General features: G+C 58.9%; 2 protein-coding genes across 4 annotated transcripts in view; one reads left to right on the forward strand and one right to left on the reverse strand.

Annotated features, from left to right (window-relative positions):
• Positions 1 to 3,760, reverse strand: part of TFPT (TCF3 fusion partner) — a 7,483-nt gene extending 3,723 nt beyond the window's left edge. Inside the window, exons 1-3 of one of the 2 annotated variants that reach the window (XM_040457900.1) lie at positions 3,343 to 3,760; positions 2,678 to 2,936; positions 110 to 180 (exon numbers count right to left, since the gene is read on the reverse strand). In XM_040457900.1, coding sequence (XP_040313834.1) covers positions 110 to 180; positions 2,678 to 2,936; positions 3,343 to 3,365 — 353 coding nt within the window. In that variant the 5' untranslated portion in view covers positions 3,366 to 3,760. Of the gene's footprint in view, positions 1 to 109; positions 181 to 2,677; positions 2,937 to 3,054; positions 3,257 to 3,342 lie in introns of those variants that run through there. The other variant, XM_040457901.1, reaches the window with a different exon arrangement.
• A 49-nt stretch (positions 3,761 to 3,809) lies between these two features.
• PRPF31 (pre-mRNA processing factor 31) lies at positions 3,810 to 19,410 on the forward strand. 2 transcript variants are annotated; one of them, XM_040457877.1, is made up of 14 exons: positions 3,810 to 3,912; positions 5,107 to 5,291; positions 5,394 to 5,454; positions 8,231 to 8,314; positions 8,910 to 9,007; positions 9,915 to 10,021; positions 11,811 to 11,980; positions 14,037 to 14,194; positions 15,460 to 15,549; positions 16,876 to 17,003; positions 17,084 to 17,156; positions 17,620 to 17,748; positions 17,844 to 17,942; positions 19,019 to 19,144. In XM_040457877.1, the coding sequence occupies exons 2-14, from the start codon at positions 5,115 to 5,117 to the stop codon at positions 19,142 to 19,144; spliced, it is 1,500 nt and encodes a 499-aa protein (XP_040313811.1). In that variant the 5' UTR covers positions 3,810 to 3,912; positions 5,107 to 5,114. The 2 variants fall into 2 exon arrangements, with proteins under 2 accessions (XP_040313811.1, XP_040313812.1); XM_040457878.1 differs by lacking the exon at positions 3,810 to 3,912 and having other exon boundaries at positions 5,115 to 5,291; positions 19,019 to 19,410.
• Positions 19,411 to 22,231: the final 2,821 nt, after the last annotated feature.

The following is a 22,231-nucleotide window of genomic DNA, read 5'->3' on the forward strand; positions in this document are numbered from 1 at the left end:
GCCGGCCGCGGCAAGCGGCAAGCGCTGGGGGCAAGCGCAGCCCGAGAGGTGGCGGAAGCAACAGCGGGGAGCGGAGGCAGGCGGCCCGGCCTGACATGCAATGGGTTACCTCCGCTCCTGCTGAAGCCTCCGGGTTATCCTCTGCACCTGGTGGAGCCTGTTCAGGACCCGCTCGTTCACCTGCAGGGAGGCAGCAGAGCGCACGGGTCACCGGGACTCCCGTCGCTTACTCCACACGTGCCGTGCGGAGACCCCGGGAGCGGCCACACAGCCTCTCCTGCCCCTCTCCCTCCATCCCCTCCACTCCCGTGGGCCTCCTTCTGTCCTGGGGGCTCCCCCACACGCCTGCACCGCTCCCTCAAGTCTGAGCTCACACATTCCCAGTCAGGGACCTCCCACTACACTGCACCACCCTCTCCCTGCCCCCCAGAACCTGGGCGCCCAGCCCCTCCTCTCCGCTCGTTTCCTTCCCACACTCCTCACTGCCTTCTCGCCCACCCACTTTTCTTCTTGCTCACCGTCTGTCTCCCCCACCGGGACATTAGCTCCGAAGGACAGGGACTTGTGCCTGTGTCACCGTGCCTTGAGCAGAGCCTGGCAGAGGCGGTGCTCCACGCATACTTGCTAATAAATGCGTGACTTTCTGTCATGTCAAGTGTCGCGCAACACCAAACAGGAGTTGGCTACCTCGGTGCCATCAGAGAGACACAGATGAGCAGGTTCCGCCCCTGGGTCAGAAGATGTGGGCTCCGACCCCAGCCTGCCACTTTGCTGGGTGACCTTGGGCCAGTTCCTTAGAACCTCCCTGAGCCTCAGGTGTTTGCATTTGTAAAAACAGGAATAACACCACCACCTATTCCTAATGGGGAGTGGGGCGGGGAGGTGGGGCTAAGAGCAGAAGCTCAAATGCCAGCTCCATTTGAGCAGATAAGATTGAGTCCCTGTGGACCCCAGCATGACGTGTTAAACAGGGCTGGGGTCCCCACTGCCAGCTGGGGCAGTGCAGGGGTGGGGCATGGAGTGGGTGGAGACAGAGGGGAGCCCGGAGATGCCCTGTGCGGAAAGCCTTGGGCGAGCCTGGCACACGGTGGGTGGTCCCCTATGACAGCAGTCGCTCTGATGGCACCACCCGGGTACTGAAAAGCCCTGTGAACGCAGGATTCCCGGGATGAAATGTTACTGTTGTCACTGCTGTTGTGGAATCCCCGAGAGGAGTCCCCAGGGGGAAGAGTAAGAAAGCAGCGGTGGAGGAGGGAGGAAGGTCGGGGTGAGCTGAAGGACGGCGTGGAGGCAACCGCGGTCTAGTTCGAGATGTATGCTGTCTGGTTCGTGTACGTTACACCCGATCTGTCCACAAACCATCTAGTGCATGCCTGCGCGCACACATACACATAAAACCAAATGGCTCTTCGCGTCCTGTGCACATCCTAGCTGCCATTGGGCGTACACAGCTTGGGCTTTAGTGCAGCTTCAGGGGGGACGTTTTAGTACACGGGGCTGACTGCTCCCTCCCACTTGCCCTGTGGTCCTCCAACACCTCCTGTGAGAGCACACATCCAGCCAGCCCTGGGTGAACCGAGGTCCTGCTCCAGGCAGCCTGACGCACTCCTCATCCTAAGACGGCTTGAACGCCCACCCGCGGTCTCCATCTGCCGCCTCCTGACCCCCCGCTCCAGCTCAGACCTCGTCCCGTCCTGCCCGGGCCACTACCCCAGCCGCCCCTCTTCCAGCGCTCCCCATCACCACTGTGAGGGGTTGGATGGTGTGAGTGGAGTCCTAACTCTCCCAGTACCGCAGAACATGACCTTCTTGGCACATAGGGTCTTCACAGAGGTGTTGGAGTCAAAGGTCACTAAGTGGGCCCTAATCCAACATGACTGTGTCCTTCCAAACGGAGGAAGCTGGGGCACAGAGAGGCACACACAGGAAGAACACCACATGAAGGCAGAGATCCACCGGTCAGGGAACACCATGATTGCCAGCAAGCAAGCCCGCCGCTGCCCTGACCTTGCCCTTCCAGCCTCCAAAACTACGGGAGGGTGCATTGCTGTTACTTAGTACCTGGTGACAGGAGGCCTGTGACACTAACACAACCCAGCTCAGTCTTTCAAACACCCAGATCTGACCCTGTTCCTCCCTCCGTTTGAAAACTTTCAGGAGCTCCTCCTCCCTTCAAAACCAAACCAAACCCAAACTTCATGCCCTGGTGTTCCTGGCCTTTCTAGATCTGGTCCCTGCCAAAGGTGCGTTCCTCATTCTCACCAAGGAAGCTGATGCTGTGATGCTGCGTATAGAACCTGTGTCTGGGGCAGGAGCCATGGGGATGGACAGGAGAAGGATCCAAGTGGGATTGAAGAGGCAGGATGGACAGGACGTGAGAGCCTGACGTGAGGGGTAAGGGGGACTTGAAAAGCCTGATCATCGGGAGCACCAGAGGCACGTAGGAAACATCAGTGAGCTGATCTGGGTGGTCGGGGTCGCTGGTGAGCACACCGCTCTCCAGGTGCTTTGCATGTGCCCGACAGGTAACAGGCGCAGAGCAAACGAACCATGAATGAATAAATGAATGAAAGGTTCATTCAGCTAGGTAAGGAAAGCTGGCATATGGGCAGAGACGGGGAAGGGGTGCTGATTTAGGCCAAGGGGCCCCCAAGCCGGGGAATCCGCACTCACCTACCTGCTCGATCTCCCGGCAGCGCCGACCTAGCGCCTGGTACTTCCTTCGATTTAGTTCTCGCTGGCGCCGCCGCTGTCCCCGGGCGGCCTCTTCCTCTTCATCTCGCTCCCGGAGCCCAGAGCCGCCCAGACCCCCAGACACGAACTCCACTTCTGTCTCCAGCTCGCTCTCCAAGATGTGACCACCGAACAGCGGAGGCAGCGCCAACTCTGAGCCTGGCGGCGCTGAGAACTCCTCAAAGCCCACGGCTGCCATGGTCCTGCAAGGTCAGGGGGCTCAGGGACCCTGAACTCCCGGCCCCCAGCCCCCTCCGGATCCTTCAGATCCTAGAGTCCCACAGGAGTCCGAGCCCCATCCCTTCGTCCCAGGATCCAGACCTCCAGACTCTTGCTCCCCGAGGATCCGAAGGAGTTCAAGCCCCCAGCCCTTCGTCCCAGGATCCAGGAGCCCAGGCTCCCGACCCCTGGTCCTAGGATCCAAAACTCCGGACCGTAGCTTTCTCCCCGCGGATGGCCCAGCACAGACCCTGGTCCCTTAAGAGCGCTAAGCGAAAGCAGTTGCATGAACTACAATACCCATCCACCCTCAGCTAAAAGCGCAGACGGCTGCACGTGCTGCAACCGCAATGTCTCTTGGGAGTCGTAGTTTTATGCAAAGCCACTCACCCCTCTCTCTGTTCCAGTTCCATGTCTGTCTCCCTCTCCGGACGCCGCGGGTCTCAGAACTTCCAACCTCGCAAACCTCCAGGTTAAGTCTTTCGCAAAACTACTCGTCCCATCAGGCTTTACGGCCAAGGCATCCGGGACTTAGCCGCTAGGCCTTCTGGGGGTTGTAGTTCCCTATTTTCGGCTTCACTCCCCACCCCCTCCACCTCCACCCCGAGTCCCGGCTTAAAGGCCTTGCTTTCTCGTCGCACTCCTCTCCTAGTCGTCCGAGTTACCCCGGTCTTTATTCTTGTCTCGGCACCTTCTCGCCCGGCTACGGCGATTCTCCGCTTAGCAGCCTCAGTCCTCGGCAGGCCGTAAACCGGACAGATCCGTCTCCTCTCGGACTCACCGCTTCTCCGCCTAGCGGCAGGAGCTAATAAAGTTGTTGTTCCAAAGGCAGCCCGGGGCGGGAGCCAATCAGAGCGCAGCTTTGCCGCGACGACGGCGCGAAGCTGAGACGTAATCGGTGAGCGTCAACCGCTGTCGGGAAGCGACTCGCCTAGAAACCGTCTTGCCGGCTGGGAAGAGGTGTGTGCGCTGCGTACGCGGGGAGGGCGGGAGCCCTGATTCCTGGGGCCAGGGGCCGACGTGCGCAGGGAGGCAGGAGGGTCTCATACGCGCAACTGGACTTCTGAGGCTTGTCCCCAACTGCCGCCTCAGGGGCCAAATCTGTCCCGTGATCCGTTGGGTTTGGCCTGTATTGCGGGGATTTCGGGGGTTATAGTTTTAAATTATCCACTTAAATGATCGCATGGAAACTTTGAAACAGAGATTCTGCGTCAAAGTTCTGAATCTCTTTTGTTGAAGAAAGAGCACCTGACAACATGTTTGGCCGCTTGGCCAGGCTTGTCTGCAGCTGCGCCTCGGCTGCGCGTTTACATTGGCCGTGAGGCCCCTGTGTCCGAGTCCCGCTGCTCCCGGGGGCCCAGCCCCCAGCGTGCTTCACTCGACACATTACCCATGCAGCCTCTGTTTTTATACTTCCTTCCAGGGACGGCAGTGTAGAAGGGAAGGAAATGAGGAAGGGGAGTTGTTTTATGGAAAGGAAGGAGGAACGGGAAGGAGGAGAGGTGTTTTACGTTAAAAAAAAAAAAAAAAAAAAACAGTGGGATTGTATCTTGATGAGTAGTGTTTCCCATTCTTTTCCACCCTCTGGGACTCAAAGAAAATACTAATTTTGTCCAGCGCTTGGAGTACCTGAGGAGGCTGCTCATGGCCAGAGGGGACCGGCCTGGGGGCTCTAGACACCTTAGGCCCCACCTGGTTGCCCTGTTGTCTAGGGAGATCAATATTTTAGGATTTCTGTCACTCTTTTGGGGCCCTACAGTTTTGGGGAGGGGTCTCTGTTATAGGAGAAAAAAGGATCCTAGGAGACGTCCAATCTCAAAGAGAGGATGTGAATTTTTTTAAGCCTTAAGTGGTGGCATGAGGGGCGTGCTGTGTCTTGCCCAGTGACGTGAGTGTGAGAAGGGTAGGTGGTGGGAGCTATGACCGGAGACCACCTGGTTCTGGGAGGTTTGTTCATGGAGTGATTCACTGGGTATTTATTGAGCATCTATTACATGCCAGGCACAGTTAGAAGCTGAAGAACAAAGCAGATGAAAACACCTGTCCTTATGGAGCTTGCTTGCTCGTGGGGTTGATCCAATAAGGACCAGGGCCTTCTTGGGGAGAGGCCCCCTCTCGTTAATGAAGGGGGGACCTCGCTCTCCCTTCCCATAGGTCTCGGCATGTCTCTGGCAGATGAGCTTCTGGCTGACCTTGAGGAAGCGGCGGAAGAGGAGGAAGGAGGAAGCTATGGGGAGGAAGAAGAGGAGCCGGCGATCGAGGATGTGCAGGAGGAGACACAGCTGGATCTTTCCGGGGATTCGGTCAAGAGCATCGCCAAGCTGTGGGACAGCAAGATGGTGAGCGGGCTGTAAATAGGGGCTCCCCACAGGGGTGATGTGCGCAGTAGCTCTTTTTCCTGAAGAGTTCCGAGTTTCGACTCTCCTGTCTTCCCTGAGCAGTTTGCTGAGATCATGATGAAGATCGAGGAGTATATCAGCAAGCAAGCCAAAGCTTCAGAAGGTAACTTCCCCCTCCCACGTCCCTCCCCTGCCCCGCCCCTTGGTTCCTCTGCTGCTTGTAGCTTTGAAAGTTCGGCTTGCCTCCTTCTCAGACTTTTTGAGAGCCCTCTTTTCTTTTCTTTTCTTTTCTTTTCTTTTCTTTTCTTTTCTTTTCTTTTCTTTTTTCTTTTCTTTTCTTTTCTTTTTTTTTAAATATTTATTCATTTACTTTTGAGAGAGAGCGCACAAGCAGGGGAGGGACAGAGAGAGAGAGAAAGAGAGAATCCCAAGCAGGCTCCACACTGTCAGCACAGAGCCTGACACGGGGCTCAATCTCACAAAACTGGGAGATCGTGATCTGAGCCGAAACCAAGAGCCGGACGCTTACCTGACTAAGCCATCCAGGCGCCCCTTTCTTTTTATTTTGCATCCCAACCCGGTTCCCTTCTCTCCTGAGAATACATTGCATCATGAAGCTGACATTTCTTAAGTTCTTGCCAAGCGCTTACTTGCTGCAGAAGGACTCCCCTCAAGGCTTCTCAAGTGTCAGTGATTCATGTGTCCGGTTAAGGGTTTTGCCACCTCTGTAAACCACTCGTTTCGTTATTTACTTTACATTTTTCTCTAAACCAGCGTGCTTTTTTCCTTCAGTTTACTTAAGAAGGTGGGGTGCCTGGGTGGCTCAGTCGGTTAAGCGTCCGACTTTGGCTCAGGTCATGATCTTGCGGTCTGTGAGTTTGAGCCCTGCATCAGGCTTTGTACTGACAGCTCAGAGCCTGGAGACCGCCTCGGATTCTGTGTCTCCCTCTCTCTCTGCCCCTCCCCCACTTGTGCTGTCTCTCTCTTTCTTTTTTTAAAAAAAATTTTTTTTTTCAACGTTTATTTATTTTTGGGACAGAGAGAGACAGAGCATGAACGGGGGAGGGGCAGAGAGAGAGGGAGACACAGAATCGGAAACAGGCTCCAGGCTCTGAGCCATCAGCCCAGAGCCCGACGCGGGGCTCGAACTCACAGACCTCGAGATCGTGACCTGGCTGAAGTTGGACGCTTAACTGACTGCGCCACCCAGGCGCCCCTCTCTGTCTTTCAAAAATAAATAAATGTAAAAAAAATTTTTTTTAAAAAGAAAGAGAAGGAATATTACTGCTATCATGTGTGGAAGACTGGTATCATTTGGTAAGTAGTGAGTGACCCTGCAGCGGGCAGTTATCGGAGCACCAGCTTCTGGGAGTGCTGGGGTGCCTCGAGCGCTCAGCTCAGCTCTGACAGGTTGCTCATGTTGCCGCACGGTCTTCTTGCCAAGGGGGAGCTCTGGGATGGAACTTACTGCTGAAGCGGCCACGGGACGCTGTCAGGCACAGCAGCGGTGTGGTCAGACCCACTCCCCGCTCTTTGCTTCTTTCCTTTAAAGTCTTCCTGAGGCACTCAGTGGCGGGCCCCTGGAGGCACTGGGTGCCCTGGGGAATCGGCCCAGCTCTCCGCTCTGAGCTCGGGCTCTGGCGGAGCTGACAGGCAGGTCCAGGCAGCTGCTGGTGGGCAGCACCTGCTGGGATGGAGGGGGCTCCGGACTCTGGAGCCGCTGGAGGGGCGGGCTGACCCCAGCTCTGGGGCCAGGGAAGAGACAGTACCTGAAACGGACTTTGAAGTGTGAATACACACACCAGATGGAGAACAGCAGCCACGTGCTCTGGGGAGGAGCTGTGTGTGTAGAGCCTCGCTTACCTGCCGTGCTCATGGCGGCAGAAGAAGGTGTCAGATCCTGCAGGGTTTTGAACACCAGGCTAGGGGGCTTCTCCATCTGACAAGCTGTGGGGAGCAGTGAAAGTGACGTGTCGGGTCAGGCTCAGGGTTAAGTCAGACCTGATGTCACCGGGCGTCTAGAGTGGGAGGCGGGCACGGGACATCTCAGCACTGGGTGGCGCTTGTGTCTAGTGGACACGTGGGGGTGCCGAGGGAGCAGAGAGGATTCCGGGGTGCCTTCTGAGTCCTAGGGACGTAGAGACACTTGAGCCATCAGGGTTAAGAATGTGGATTCTGGAGCCGGATCTCAGCTCTGCCATCTGCTGGCTCTGTGACATCAGGCCGTGTCCCTCCGTTTCTTTCTGTGCAACATTGGTCTAGTTTGACGCCCACACCTCTGGCTGGTTGTGGGTAAGAGGTTAATGCCTGCAAGATGCTTGGCACAGTGGGAGACACACGGTAAGTCCTGTGTGTGTCAGCCGCTGCTCCTGCTGCTGATGGTGATACCTTCACCATCGTTGTTGTGATCGTTGTTGCAACCTGGAGAGGGACGTTTCAGAAACCGATGTGAGGAAGGGATGTACCAGGGGGAGGGAACGGCATATGCAGAGGCCCAGAGGAGAGCAAAGCAGCCCTGGGTGCTCAGGCACTGCAGTCAGCCCTTTGGGGCGTCATGAGAGGGTGGGGCTGGGATGGTGCAGAGGCCGGCGGATACCCCTGAGTGGCACCAGTGTGCCAGGCGCTGTTGTGGGCCCAGGGAGGGGGCAGCCCTGGGAAACAGACACAGTTCTTGTTCTCCCAGGGCTTCCTGTCTTTTGGGGGCCTCAGACAGCAGTCTGGGGAGCTAGGCCCGTGGCCTCGTGGTGTGGGGAGCTGCCATAGGGTTAGTTCCAGGGCAAGATGGGGTCGTGACGCCTGGAGGGCGAGAGATGGGAGGTTTGCAGACATGCACACCCACCTCCAGGCTTACTCCTCCAGCCCCTCCAGCCACACCCCGTCTCCCCCCAGCTGCGGGAGCCTAGACACACCCACCCCCAGGCTGTTTTTCCCCCTCACAGTGATGGGACCAGTCGAGGCGGCCCCTGAATACCGGGTCATCGTGGACGCTAACAACCTGACCGTGGAGATCGAGAACGAACTGAGTGAGTGTCCTGAGGGGCGGGCAGAGATGGCCCTGCCTGGCGTCCCTCACGGCCCCCTCCAGTCCCCAAGGAGGGCAGAGGCAGGATCCTGGTCGCCTTCCCCACTGGCCTCCCCAGGGTCCTGCCCCCAGACTCCTCATTTAGTTCAAGGCCAGGTTCGGCTACGGTAGCAGAGTGGCTTATTTGAGAAGGAAGTGTGTTTTCCTGTGATGTGAGAGTCTGGGTGAGGACCCCAGGCCTAAAGTCGCGGCATCTGGTGTCAGGCCCTTTCTGTCTTGTTGATATGCCACCTGTGTCAGGGTCCAAGGTGACTGCCCACCTCCACATCCCACCAGCAAAAGAGGAAGGAGGAGGAGGGCACAGTTCTTTAAGGGGTATCCTGGAAAGTGCATGTCACTTCAGATCACGTGTCGTAAACCAGAACTAACTCACGTGGCTGCGTGCAGCAGGGAAACGGCGTTTTTGCTGGGTGGCCATGAGCCCCGCTAAATTCAGGGCTTCAGTCACTAAGGGAAGAGGGGCAGTGGATGTTGGGGACAGCCAACGCACCTCGCCTGCCCCCTCATCAGACACCTCGCCTCTCTGTCCACTTCAGACATCATCCACAAGTTCATCCGGGATAAGTACTCAAAGCGATTCCCCGAACTGGAGTCCCTGGTCCCCAACGCACTGGATTACATCCGCACGGTCAAGGTGAGTGCACCAAAGTGGGGACTCAGGAAGAACTGAGTGATGGGGGGCAGGGCCCTGCCCTTGGACCCCCGGGTCTAAGGGGAAAGGCTCCCCTCAGTCAGCCTTCGGCCACTGGGAACAGAGAGCAGGTGAGCGGCCTGGAGCCATGGCTCCTGAGGGCTCATCTGCCCTCCCTGTTCTCTTGAGGCCAGGAGCTGCTCTAGGCTTCCCAGCAAGAAAGGGGTGGAGCCTGGAAGGAATGTTCTCAAGGCTGCTCTGCCCACCTCCAGGCCCACTCCTTCCCTGGGTGGGCCTCCCAAGAAGGGCCGGAGCTGGTTGAGGCCGAGGAAGCAGGGAGGGAGATGAGGGGGTGCCCCGTGTCGGCCAGTGCTTCTCTGGCCGTGCTTGGAGCAGGTGGCACTTGAGTGGAAATCTGAAGGTTGATGCAGGGGAAGCCGTGCAGAGACTTGGGGGAACTCATGAGCGCCAAGACCCCAAGGCGGTCGGCGGTGGGGAGACAAAGTTGGTGAGGCCGGATGCCATCTGACCTCCAAGGCTTTGGGCCTTACGGGAAAGCCGTGGGAGGGTCAGGCCTAGGTGGAGGCAGGGACACGGGCGAGGAGGCTCCCTCGTGAGTCCAGGGGAGGAGGATGGTAGGGGGCCGTCCGTGCAGGGAAGCAGCATGGCTGTGTTTGCGCTCCGAGTTGACGTGGGTGGCGGGGCCTCCCTGGGTGGCCGGTTCTGGATCAGCACTGTGGTGCTGATGCCTTCAGCGGGGAAGTTCTTGGAACTGGTAGGAGGTCCCCTGTGTACAGAGCCCAGTTTTGCCAGTGTCCCCAGAAGAGACCCAGATGGCCGCATGAGCAAGAGAGGTTCTCGGGCCTCCCTGAGTCTCCAGGCCTCCCCTGTCTTGCCCTCTCGCCCCCAGGAGCTAGGCAACAGCCTGGACAAGTGCAAGAACAACGAGAACCTGCAGCAGATCCTGACCAACGCCACCATCATGGTCGTCAGCGTCACCGCCTCCACCACCCAGGGGTGCGTGCTCAGGGGCAAGGAGTCACCGGGGCCCCCGCAGGCCCATCTAATGGCAGAGGAGGATCGCAGGGTCCCAGTGGGCGGGTGTCTGTCTCAGGAGGACAGCTCGTTTCTGTCCCACGTGTGTGGAGTGAGTGTGGGGTCTGGGGGTCCTGAGTGGTGAGGCAGAGGGCCAGCCTGGGTTACAAGCGTTTGTCGCGGGCACGTTCCCCCTCGCTGGGATGAAGGTGTCCGTTAAGGCAGGGACCTGGTTTGGGGCCCTTGGTGTCTGCCTGCCCCTGTGGCATCCGTGCCGCGTCTAAGAGAAGAACATGCCCTTAGCTCCAGAACAGCCCTGTGGCGTGGAGACCTCCCTCGGGCTGCACTTCTGCCGACTGAATAAATGCTGACCGAGCGCCAGGCACTGTTCTGAGGACAGAGATAGAGAACTCAGCAAAGCAGCTTCTGTCTGGGGAGAGGCAGGTGTACACGCAGGTCACAGGCGGGAGGGCGAGTGTCAGAGTGCAGACAGGTGCCGAGTGGCCTGGGGCGCAAGAGGAGGGGCATCTCTCCAGACTGGGGCAGGTGGCTTCCTGGAGGAGGTGATGTCTCAGCCTCATGCAGGGGCCAGGGTCTCTAGTGGGAGAATACTGGGCTCTTAGCTCGCCACTGGGGGGAGCAGCCTTGAGCCTCAGCCCACTGGGCTTTGGTTGTAGGGGCCTACGGCGGGCTCCACGGTCCCTCGTCTGTGCGCCATAAGCGCGACGGGGCAACTGAGGGAGGGAGGGGTATGGCCGGGTTTGGTTGCCGGCTCGCAGCTCTGTGGCCGCCGGGTCCCTTAGCCGTCCTGCCCTCGGGTCCCCTCTGTAAAGTGACAGTGATGACAGCCCACCTTTGTGGTTTCCTTCAGCAAGTACTAGCCCGGCACCTTCCGTGTGCCAGGGTGTGCTGGGCACGCTGCTGAGAATCTGGGGTGGGGTCCCCTTGGGGGGCTGCTGTCTAGCGCCAGAGGTGGACGGGAGGTTCGGTGGATTGCAGCTGGTGATGGTGCCCGAGGGAAGCAGCAGGGCAGGAACCTTGGTGCTCGGCGAGGCTGAGGCCTGGAGGATGAGGAGGGGCCGGCAGGGGCACGTGGGCAAGGGCCCGGCCCGGGCTGACAAGCGGTGCTGACTGAAAACCTATGATTCCCAGCAACCCTCGCTTCCGGGCTAATAGCACTTACAGTAGCCGTGAGGCCGCACACGTGCATCCACACATATATGTTGTGCCTACACGTGTATATGTGCACACACGTGTGTGTGCACATATGCCGTACCCACACACGTAGATGTACACATGCGTGCATGCACGTGTATGTGCTGTGCCTACATGTGTATATGTGCACATGTGTGTGTGTACATACATATGCTGCACCTACACGCGTATATGTGCACAATGTGCATGCATGCATATATGCTGTGTGTACATGTGCACACATGTGCGTGCACGTGTATATGCCGTGCCTACACGTGTATGCGCGCGCACGTGCGTGCATGCATACACGTCATACCTACGCACGTATGTGTGCACCCCTATATGCTTGCGTGCGTGTATATATGTGCACACGTGCATATATGCTGTGGCTACACGTGTATATGTGCACACGTGCGTGCATGCACATACGCTATGCGTACATGTGCACGTGTGCGCACACGTGCGTGTGCGCATGAGCACACAGCCAGAAGGACAGGGCTCCCATGCCCGTCAGGTAGGGTACCCAGGAGGGGCCGGGTCTGTCCCAGCCATATCCCTAAGTCCCGAACCACCGCAGGCAGCAGCTGTCGGAGGAGGAGCTGGAGCGGCTGGAGGAGGCCTGTGACATGGCACTGGAGCTAAACGCCTCCAAGCACCGCATCTACGAGTACGTGGAGTCTCGGATGTCCTTCATCGCGCCCAACCTCTCCATCATCATCGGGGCGTCCACAGCCGCAAAGATCATGGGTGAGGTCCTGGGGCAGAGTGGGGGCAGAGGGCTGACCTTGGACAGTGTGATCGTGGAGAAGCCACACCCCTCATGTATGAAACGGGGCATCTGGCCCAGGGCCCCAGTGCCCTGTTCTCTCCCTGTCATCCCTCCTGGAGATCACAGAGGTCGGCCAGCCTGCTTGTCCTGCAGACCCACAGAAAGAATGGTGGCCCTGAGGAGGGCTGGCCTGACCAGCCCGGAGGAGGTGGTGCGGCTGCTGGGGACCCCGGCACTGCTCGGCCAGCATGTCCCGGCAGCTCCCGGCTCCGCACAGACCCCTGGGCTGCCCAGCATAGGCGGTGTGAGCCATCGGGACCACGGTTTCATCCATGAGATGGGGACAGCAGTCCTGATGATGGGTTGGGACCGAAGGGTGGGCCTCCTCAGACTCCCTGCGGTCTCCGAGCAGGCGCCCCCTCGGGCTCCTAGCCCCTTCAGCTGAGGGGCTCTTCGGGGACCTGGGTGGAGCAGCTGTGTGCTAGGTTGCTCGGCTGCCATAACAAAGTAGCACAGGCGGGTGCAGCAGGCAGTGGGGGTCTTAAAAACCAAGGTTCGTTGTCACGGGGTCCTGGAGGCTGGGAGGCCAGAAGGCGGGAGCAGCGTGTCGGCAGGCTGGGTTCTCGGCTTGCAGGGGGCTGTCTGCCCAACTGGCCTCTCCTCTGCGCATCTGTGTTGTCCTCTCTTCTTGTGGGGACACCGGTCGTGCTGGGTCAGGGCCCATCCAGTGATGTCATTCCCCCTGAATCCCCTGTTTCGTGGCCTCGTCTCCAAACACAGCCACATTCTGAGGTCGTGGGCGTGGGGCTTCGACACAGGAATTTGGGGAGACACGGTTCAGCTCCTAGCGCAGCCTGGAGTGGCAGGTGTGTGCGGGGCTACGGTGGTTTTGGGGCGAGATCACCTCAGGTGTGGATCCTGCCTCCCCCTCACTGACCTCCCATCTTCACGTGCCTCAGTTTCCCCAGTGGTGATTGACGGTGTGCTACTTGCCTGTGACTTCCGGGCTGAAATCAAGGTGTCGGCCGGCTTCTGCATTGCTTTATGGAGGTTCTAGGAGAAAGGAGCGGAAGGAGTCCGCTTCCGGGCCTTTTCTGGCCTCCAGAGGCTGCCTGCACCCTTGGCTCCGGGTTTTCCCCACCTTAAAGTCTCCTGTCTCACATCCCTGTGACTCTCTGCCTCTCCCTTCAGCTTACAAGGACCCTTGTGCGTCATAGAATCCTCCCCTCCCTCCCGCCCCTCTCAAAGTCCTTAACCGTGTCTGCAAAGTCCCTTCGGTCCTATAAGGCAGCACCAAGGTTCTGGGGACTCTGATGTCAGCTTCTGGGCGGGGGGCGCTCTGCTCACTTGCGAGTTACCATTCCTTGATCACTTACCTAATCCTTAAAGACGCCTAGTGCGGAGCCTGGCACACAGCAGTCCCCCGTGAAAGGTAAACGTTTTTATCTGCAGCTTCTCTGCGCTGGGCCTGGAGACAAGCCCACGGGAACCCAGGGGTGACTGACACCAGGCCCCGTCATCAGAGCGTCCCCAGCCTGGTGGCCGCTCTTCTTCAACATTTATTTATTTTTGGGACAGAGAGAGACAGAGCATGAACAGGGGAGGGGCAGAGAGAGAGGGAGACACAGAATCGGAAACAGGCTCCAGGCTCTGAGCCATCAGCCCAGAGCCCCACGTGGGGCTCGAACTCACGGACCGCGAGATCGTGACCTGGCTGAAGTCGGACGCTTAACCGACTGCGCCACCCAGGCGCCCCAAGGTGGCCGCTGTTCTAACACAGAGCAGGGGCTGTGCAGCTCTGTAGACTCTGGGGGCTCCCATTGGGCCGCCTCCGCACTGTGCACCCTCAGGCAGGTGGTTTCACCTCTCTGGTCCTCCTCTGAGTCCTCCCTCCGAAGCGGGACCCATCAGCCCTCCCTAGCAGGGCCAGCTCGGGAACTCAACCAGACGCTCAGGTTAAGGCACTAAGTGTGCGGTGAGCCCCCAAACAAGTGCTGTGTTTCCTTTGACCTCCCTCCCTCTCTCCTGCCGCAGGGGTGGCTGGGGGCCTGACCAACCTCTCCAAGATGCCCGCCTGCAACATCATGCTGCTTGGGGCCCAGCGCAAGACGCTGTCTGGCTTCTCGTCCACCTCTGTGCTGCCCCACACTGGCTACATCTACCACAGCGACATCGTGCAATCTCTGCCCCCGGTGAGCCACCCTGACACGTGGTCCCCGTGGAACCTTCTGCTGTGGCAGAAGCAGCCTTGTCTGGGGGGCAGTGTGAGCCTCAGCAACTTGCCCCTCTGCTCCCCGGTTCCCACTGGTCACAGCTGACAACAGTGGTCAGGAGCTCGGACGACAGGGTCACGTGGAGCATAAGAACAAGGACCCTGGAGCAGATGTGCTGGGCTTGGGATTAACAACGGGGCAAGAGATGTGAGCTCTGTGTCTCGGTCTCCCTGTCTGTAAAATGGGGGGGATAGAACCTGCTTCCCAGGGTTGTGATTAGGACTCTTATGTATGCAACACCTTCAGGTCATGCTTGCACATAAGAAACAACATAAGCATTAGCTGGTGAGGTGCAGGGGTCCCCAAACCGCCCCCGGCTTCAATAACCCACTAGAGGGAGGTGCAGCCTCACTGAGCTGACGCACTTGAATTGTGGTTTGTCACGAAAGGACAGACTCCCAGCAGCCAAGGGAGGGAGGGAGTGGGGTCGGAGCCAGAAGTAGCAGCCACGGCACTTCCAGACCTCGTCTCCCCGTTGCCCACGTCACTCCCGGCCTCCACACGTGACAGCGTGCGGGGGGACCTGCCACCAGGGAAGCCCCACTGGGCCTCCAAGTTGGGAGTCTTCTCTGGGGTTGAGCTGTGTAGACCTGACTGGGTAGCCCAGGTGGCCGATCTGGGTTCCAGGTTGACTGAGATCCTGTAACCCAGACACCCCCCTGAGTGTCTCACATGGTTGGTCTCTGCCTTGTCCGAGGTCCCAGGCCAACAAAGGTTACCTCCCAGAGCTGAGGGCCAGGCCGGAACTCTCAGGGCAAGGCGAAGCCACTGCCAACTTTGTTATCGTTATTTATCGAGACATGGCTGTGGGTTTACGTGTGCCATCTTGGTGCATCTCAGATCATGGGCCACCTGCCTTTCGTGGCACAGGACACGATTTTCTGATGCACAGATGGATGTGTTCTATTTTAATCACTTTCTTTTTAGTACGTGACAGTCTTCCACTGCAGTAATAGAGATGTCTGTGCAAAGGGGCTCAAGGTTTTGAAAAGTGGGCTGAAAGAAAACAGCAATGATGATAGTTTGTTGTGGCAACACGTTATTACAGGTTTTCACGGTAACGCGTGGCAGGGACGGTGACGTGCTTGTGGGCAGAGGGTGAGCCCTGGTGCCTGTGGTCTCTGAAATGCTCAGGGCTCTCAAACGAATTCTCTCACTGACTCTGCCCCTTCCTGCTGCTCCAGGATCTCCGACGGAAAGCGGCCCGGCTGGTGGCGGCTAAGTGCACGCTGGCAGCCCGCGTGGACAGTTTCCACGAGAGCACAGAGGGGAAGGTGAGGCACGGGCGGGCGTCTGTGTGGGTCTGTGGTGTGTCCTGTGTCCTGGGGGGAGGCACCATCAGGGGACCCAGCACACACGAGCACTGTTGGAAGTGTGTGGAGGGGGGTGTGTCGTGTATTAGTGTCGTCGTCCAGCCCTGTGGGTCAGAAGTCTGCCGAGGGTCCCGCTGTGCTGAGATCCAGGTGCTGGCGCAGCGTTCCCTCTGGAGGCTCTTGGGGGGGATCCGCCCCCTGCCTTTCCCAGCTTCTGGAGGCGCCTGCTGCCCGGGGCTCGCAGTCCTCCTCCGTCCACACTGCTGGCAGCGTGGCGTCTTCTGTCTCTCCCTGACTCGAGGCCTGTCTCCACGGGTCCTCCTCTGACTCCTTTAAGGACGCGGTGATGACGTGGGGCCCACGCTGGCCATCTAGATCGTCTCCCGTCTTCACATTTCTCACCTGATCACACCCACGAAGTTCCATCCGGAGCGGAGACGAGGATGTGGACACCCTGGTGGGGCGGTTTTGCCTGCTGCACCGGGACCTGTCACCATCCAGACCGTCATTCAGTTCGCCTCTGTGAAAGGGGATGTGTTTTGTGTCTTGTGCACTGGCGTCCAGACACCCAGCCTGGCACAGCGTTCAGGGTTGTGATCTCCCTCCTTTCTCTCTTGCTCTCAACCGCTGGTCGAGATGCTGGGGGTACCGCAGTGAGCCGCTCAGACCAAAGCCCTGTGTGCGCATGCACGTTCTGGTTGGGGGCAGGGCGAGGGGGCCAGGGACATCTGTGCTGTGTCCAGGGGTGCCGTGTCACTGCTGAGTAGGGGTCAAAGGGTGCCGGGCTGGTGGGGGAGGTGGGCGCTGTTTAACCAGGATGTCGGGGGCGGGGGGGGGGGGGGCGGCGGCTTCTCTGAAGAGGTGAAGGTGTAACGCACGTACACCTGGGTCACGCTAGCAAGCAGCTCCCGTGAGTGCCTGGGGGAAGAGACCCAGGAGGAGGGAGCAGCCAGTGCGCAGGCCCCAGCCTGGCGGTGGGGCGGGGTGGGTCCTGCAGAGACCTCACTGCAACAGAGGTGCTGGAGGGGGGTGGCATTTGGGGTCTCTCTGAAGGAAGAGCTTGCTGGGAGAGAAAGCATAGAGGTGAGGCTCCCGGGTGACCCCACTTGCAGAGGCTGGGGCCAGAGGCTGGGGAGGAGGCGCGGGTCTGGGGTTGGCTGTGTTGCATTTGAGGGGCTGCCTGCACCTGCATCGAGGAGACAGTTGTGTGTGTAGTGCAGTGAGGAGTCTGGGCCCGAGAGCGGGTGGGTCCCCCAGGCCCTGATGGGACCCTCGCGCCCTCCCCAGGTGGGCTACGAGCTGAAGGACGAGATCGAGCGGAAGTTTGACAAGTGGCAGGAGCCACCCCCTGTGAAGCAGGTAAAGCCGCTGCCTGCGCCCCTGGACGGGCAGCGCAAGAAGCGAGGCGGCCGCAGGTGGGTCCCGAGGCCCGGGGTCAGGCGGAGGGAAAGGGAAGGGGCTCACCCCCCAGCTGATCCCCGGTGCCCATCCCCAGGTACCGCAAGATGAAGGAGCGGCTGGGGCTGACTGAGATCCGGAAGCAGGCCAACCGTATGAGCTTTGGAGAGGTCAGAACCCCGACCCAGATACTTCGCCCTTTCCCACTGCGGGGCCTCAGGGGTCTTCTTTGTCACAAGCGCTGTCCCTCTGTCCCCTGCCACGTTTCTCCTCTCTGCTGGGGCACTACGCCCACCTCCAGTCTCTCCCCCACATCCATGCACCCCTACACAGCACTCTGTGCCGGCCCTATCCCCCCTGCCCCCCGCCCTTCCCGTACATGTCCTTCCCCTGGCTTCACCTCCGCCACTCTCCTCTCTGAGCATCACCCTGATGGTCCTGCAAGAACTAGCTCGAGTGTCCTTTGGTCTGCGAGCCCGGCTTCGGTTGTTGACGCCGTGCACGCGCGTATGCGTGCACGCACGGCCCCTCTCGGGGGTCATCTTGGCCCCGCAGGCACCTGAATCAGTTGAACGGCCGGGTGTCTAGCTGATGGAGGGTGGCTAACTCCGGGATGCCTTCTCCTCCCACCAGATCGAGGAGGACGCCTACCAGGAGGACCTGGGCTTCAGCCTGGGCCATCTGGGCAAATCAGGCAGCGGGCGGGTACGGCAGACACAGGTGAACGAGGCCACCAAAGCCAGGATCTCCAAGACACTGCAGGTACAGACCAGGCCTGGGCGGGTCCAGGGGTGAGGGGGCACCGGTGGGCAAGCCCAGGGCAAGCCCAGACGTCCCCTGCCCCCACCTCCCCACAGCGGACACTGCAGAAGCAGAGTGTGGTGTACGGAGGGAAGTCCACCATCCGCGACCGTTCCTCAGGGACAGCCTCCAGTGTGGCCTTCACCCCACTCCAGGTACTGGACGCAGGAGTCAGGCGGCTCCACTCCCAGCTTTCCCAGCAGCCCTGGGCTTCAGCCTCTTCTCCTGTGAGACAGCCACATGATCGAGCTCCTCACGGGGCTGCTGTGGATGGGGCATCAGTGAAGCCCCTGGAGGGCATGGCCCCCCGGTGCTCAAGTTAGCAGGGACAGAAGGGACACGGTCCTGCCAGCAAGCCCAGGCTGGCTTTAGACTCAGGCTGTGGGCGACCCTGTGACCTCAAGCGGGCTCAGCCCCTCCCTGAGGTGCTGGGTGGTTGGGACAACCGCAGGCCCTCCTAAGAAGGTTCATAGCTGGCTGGGAGGGTGAGGTCCCAGCCCAGCCAGTGCACAGGATGGAGCCACTGCGTCCGTCCCTTCCTTGGCTTACGTGCCCACAAAAGAGGGCTGGTGTGTCCCACGGCATCAAACAGAACAGCTTTCCTCTGTCAGCAAGGGTCTACTGAGCACCTAAGTCCCCTGCACCGTTGGAAGGGCCGGGGGTAAAACCACAGACACCAGGCAGTAAGCCTTGCCTTTGTGGACCTTATGGGGTGGCAGGTCAGGTAGGTAAGATACACAGCCTGTCGGAAAGTGGAAAGTGCACGGAGAAGAGGGGGTGAGGGGTCAGGTTGGAGGCCCCCAGGGAGGCCTCAGCCGCAAGGTGAGGATTACCGTGTGGAGGATACTGGGAAAGGTGCCAGCCACTGTGGGGCCCCCAGCGCGGGTCACTGTCCCTACCGGGGTTGGTGTGATTCGCACCACGGCGGCAGGGGAGCCGCTTCACTCTGTGACTCAGTTTCCTTACTCAGGAACCAAACCGGGTTGGCTGTTCTGAAACTGTGTTTTTAAAATCACCTGGAGGACCTGTTAAATATTCAGATGCCCAGGTCCTCCTTTGGGGCGGGGGCAGTTTGGTGACTGGCAAACTGTCCTCATCACCTGGAGCCCCAGGACCATTGAGAAGGGCTCCCTGACATTTCATGATCCTCTCACTGGGCCGGGGGGGGGGGGGGGCCTGTCAGCGGCCAGCCCAGCTCCCCACCCCATCGTCACCTCCCCCGCCTGCCCAGGGCCTGGAGATTGTGAACCCGCAAGCAGCCGAAAAGAAGGTGGCCGAGGCCAACCAGAAGTATTTCTCCAGCATGGCCGAGTTCCTCAAGGTCAAGGGCGAGAAGAGCGGCATCATGTCCACCTGAGGGACTGTACCCAGGTGGCTGCCCCTGAAGCTACGGGCCCTGCCCTTCTGAAGGGACCCGGGTCAGGATCGGGCTGGGAGTGTCCCTCAACAGCCCCGCGCCAGGACTGTCCGAGGAGGCATGGGAGGAGCCGGCCCCCTGAGCGCCAAGACGGCCTCCCCATCTCGGGGCATAGAGCCAGTCTTCATCACGCTTCATCTTTTTTACCTAGAAAGGGAGATACTTTTGGAAAAAGTGCAATTAAAAGCACATTATCAGGTTCTGTTCCTGGGGAGTGATCATTTGTCAAACACCTGCACGACTGGAGGAGTCCGCTGTGGGGCTTGGGGGACAAAGCTGGGGCTCCCAATCCAGGTGGTGTCCGGGCCCCACCCTGGCCCTTTGCTTCCCTGTCCTGGATTCCAGGAAGAGCAGAGCCCTCTCTGTCTCCAGACCACTTGGAGAATGTCCATTGTTTTGATGCTCCCAAGTGATATGGCTGCCCAAAGCCCCAGCCCTGAAAACAGGCCAGCCGGGGTGGCTGTGGGGTCTCAGGTGTGCAAGCCTCCGTGCCACAGGTCCCTCGTGAGGACGTGAAGGACGCCCAGGACCTGCTCGGTGTTGGGCTTCCTGTCAGGGTCCAGTGTGTGGAGTGGTGAGCCAAGCCCCGATGGGGCCGAGCACGCAGGCTCCCTGCTGGCAGGGACTCAGTGCTGTCAGAGTTCCTGCCAGCTCAGCCAGTGGAGCCCCCAGGCTGTCTTGGAGCCGGGGCTCAGCCAAGGTCTCCTTCACTTTGGCTCAGGGGCACGTGGCCTATAGGCAGGTGGGGACAACGCTGGCTGCAGCAGCAGTCCCAGCAGCTACCCTGCAAGAGCTAATTCAGGAAGAGCCCCACACGGGGGCCGTTTGCTGTGCTCTGGAGCCGGGTTCCACAGAGTGCCGGAGCCTGGTCACTGACCCGTGAGGGCAGTGCCCCTCTTAGTTTACCCAGGAGGTGGGTGCACAGCCCACCCTGCACCTGTGCCCGCCTTCCCCCCTCCATCTCTCGCTCTCTCCCTGGGGCTCTAGCCGGCTGGGTCCTAGCTGAGATCTCCCTTCCTGTTCCTCTCTCTGGGCCGCCCCCCATCACACTTGTTCTAAGTGTGTCTCAGTTCAGGGCTCAGTCTGTGGACCTTAGCAGCTCTCTTGAGTCTCCTCTCTCACATCAGAGTCTACATCACCCTGGGGGATCCTTCTAGTGGCCGGCCAAATTACCTAGATCGCTTAGCTGTGTCCCCACATTTATCCTGGAGTCTTTAAATTTTTTTTTAACGTTTTTTATTTATTTTTGAGACAGAGAGAGACAGAGCATGAACAGGGGAGGGGCAGAGAGAGAGGGAGACACAGAATCGGAAGCAGTCTTCAGGCTCTGAGCCATCCGGCCAGAGCCCGACACGGGGCTCGAACCCACGGACGCGAGATCGTGACCTGAGCTGAAGTCGGACGCTTAACCGACTGAGCCACCCAGGTGCCCCTATCCTGGAGTCTTTAGATGAGCCCTGTTTGGAAGTGACAGCCTTTGCTGATCTCTGCTGATGGGTCTGCCCGGGGGAGGGCGCTCTGCCCGCCCTCTTCAGAGCCTCCACCTCCGTGGCCAGAGTCAAGAAAGAATCCGAGTCACCTGGTGCTGCAGTCCTGCATAGTCTTGGAACAGAGATGCCCAAAACTGAACATGCTTGAGAATTACCTGGATGGCTTGTTAAAACCAGGGTTTCAGGGCCCAGAGTTTCTGATTCAGTTGGTCTATGGGGGAGCTAAAAAATGTGCATTTCTAATAAGTTCCCAGGTGATGTTTATGCTGCTGGTCCAGGTACATCACTGAGAACCCACTGCTCCATAAAATTCTGTTAGATTAGCTGCATGTTGGAATCATCTAAGCAGATTTAAAAATTACTATCTGGTTCATATCCTCGAAAATTCAGATTTCATTCATTTAGGGTAAGCCCTGAGTGTCTGGCTTTTTTTTTCCAAGCCACCCAGGTGATTCTAATTGCAGCCGAGTTTGAGAACCACTGATCTGAATCCTTGCTACTCAAAAGTGCGAAGTGTGGACCATCAGCATCACCTGGAAACTTGTCAAAAACCAGGATCTGGGACCTTCTGAACCAGAATCTGCATTTTAGCAAGTCTTCAAATGGTTCTCAAGACCTCTGAGAGGCCCTGCTCCATCCAAGGGCCACACTTTGAAGAGCGAAGCTCTTGATGAATGACTCTCAAACCCCAGTAAGCATGGGAATCACCCAGGGAAGTGTGTAAAAGCGCAGATCTCTAGGCTTCACTCCTCAGGTCCGTGTGGGCCTAAGAACACTGCATTTTTAGTCATCTCCCCTTGTCAGATGATTCAGATGCGGCTCTTAATTGCATCTTCCTTGGGTTTATCTTTTTTATGTATTGACTGTGTGACCCGGAGCAAATACCTCGTGGGTGGTTCGGGTACCACCGCCTACCGAGTCGTCAACCACACTTCATCCCAAGTATTCATTCAGCAAACAAGTCACTGTACTTCTGCGAACGCAAACCCCAGAAGGGCAAACGAATTATCGTGGAAACGACGGTAGAAGTGCAAAAGTGGATCCTGCACACGAGGTCGGCAAGTCTTCGCCGCTGGAGCGCAGAGCAGAGAGCGGGAGAGGACGGGGTAGCCCCCTCTGTCCCTTCTGCAGCGTACCCACAACACCGAGGAAGCGGGCTGCGGAGGACAGTGCCCCACAGTAACCGCACAACTAGGCCGAGGCAGGACAGAAACGCCATGCCCTTGCCATGGGTATGCGAGGTGCCAGTGACTTGGGGCACTGGCCACTGCTTCCTTCCCTCCGTTCACCGTACAGAGACTCAGAGATATGCCCAACAGACACTTGCAGGAAGACGACGCAGCTGGGACACAAGGGATGCGGAAGGATGTGTCCAGGAGACGACGCTGCCTGCTACGCCCCGTTTCACACGCTTCAGGGGCGGGTACCAACCCCCTCGCGGCGTTGCAGGATACGCTGGGGCGAATGGCAACGGCCAGGGCCAACGAGGGGAAGGGGGTGGGCCCTCTTGCCCAGCTCCTCCCCGGTGGCCCCAGGG

This window comes from Herpailurus yagouaroundi, unplaced genomic scaffold (assembly GCF_014898765.1).
Source record: "Herpailurus yagouaroundi ecotype Mexico unplaced genomic scaffold, PumYag 220, whole genome shotgun sequence".
Classification (NCBI taxonomy): Eukaryota; Metazoa; Chordata; class Mammalia; order Carnivora; family Felidae; genus Herpailurus; species Herpailurus yagouaroundi.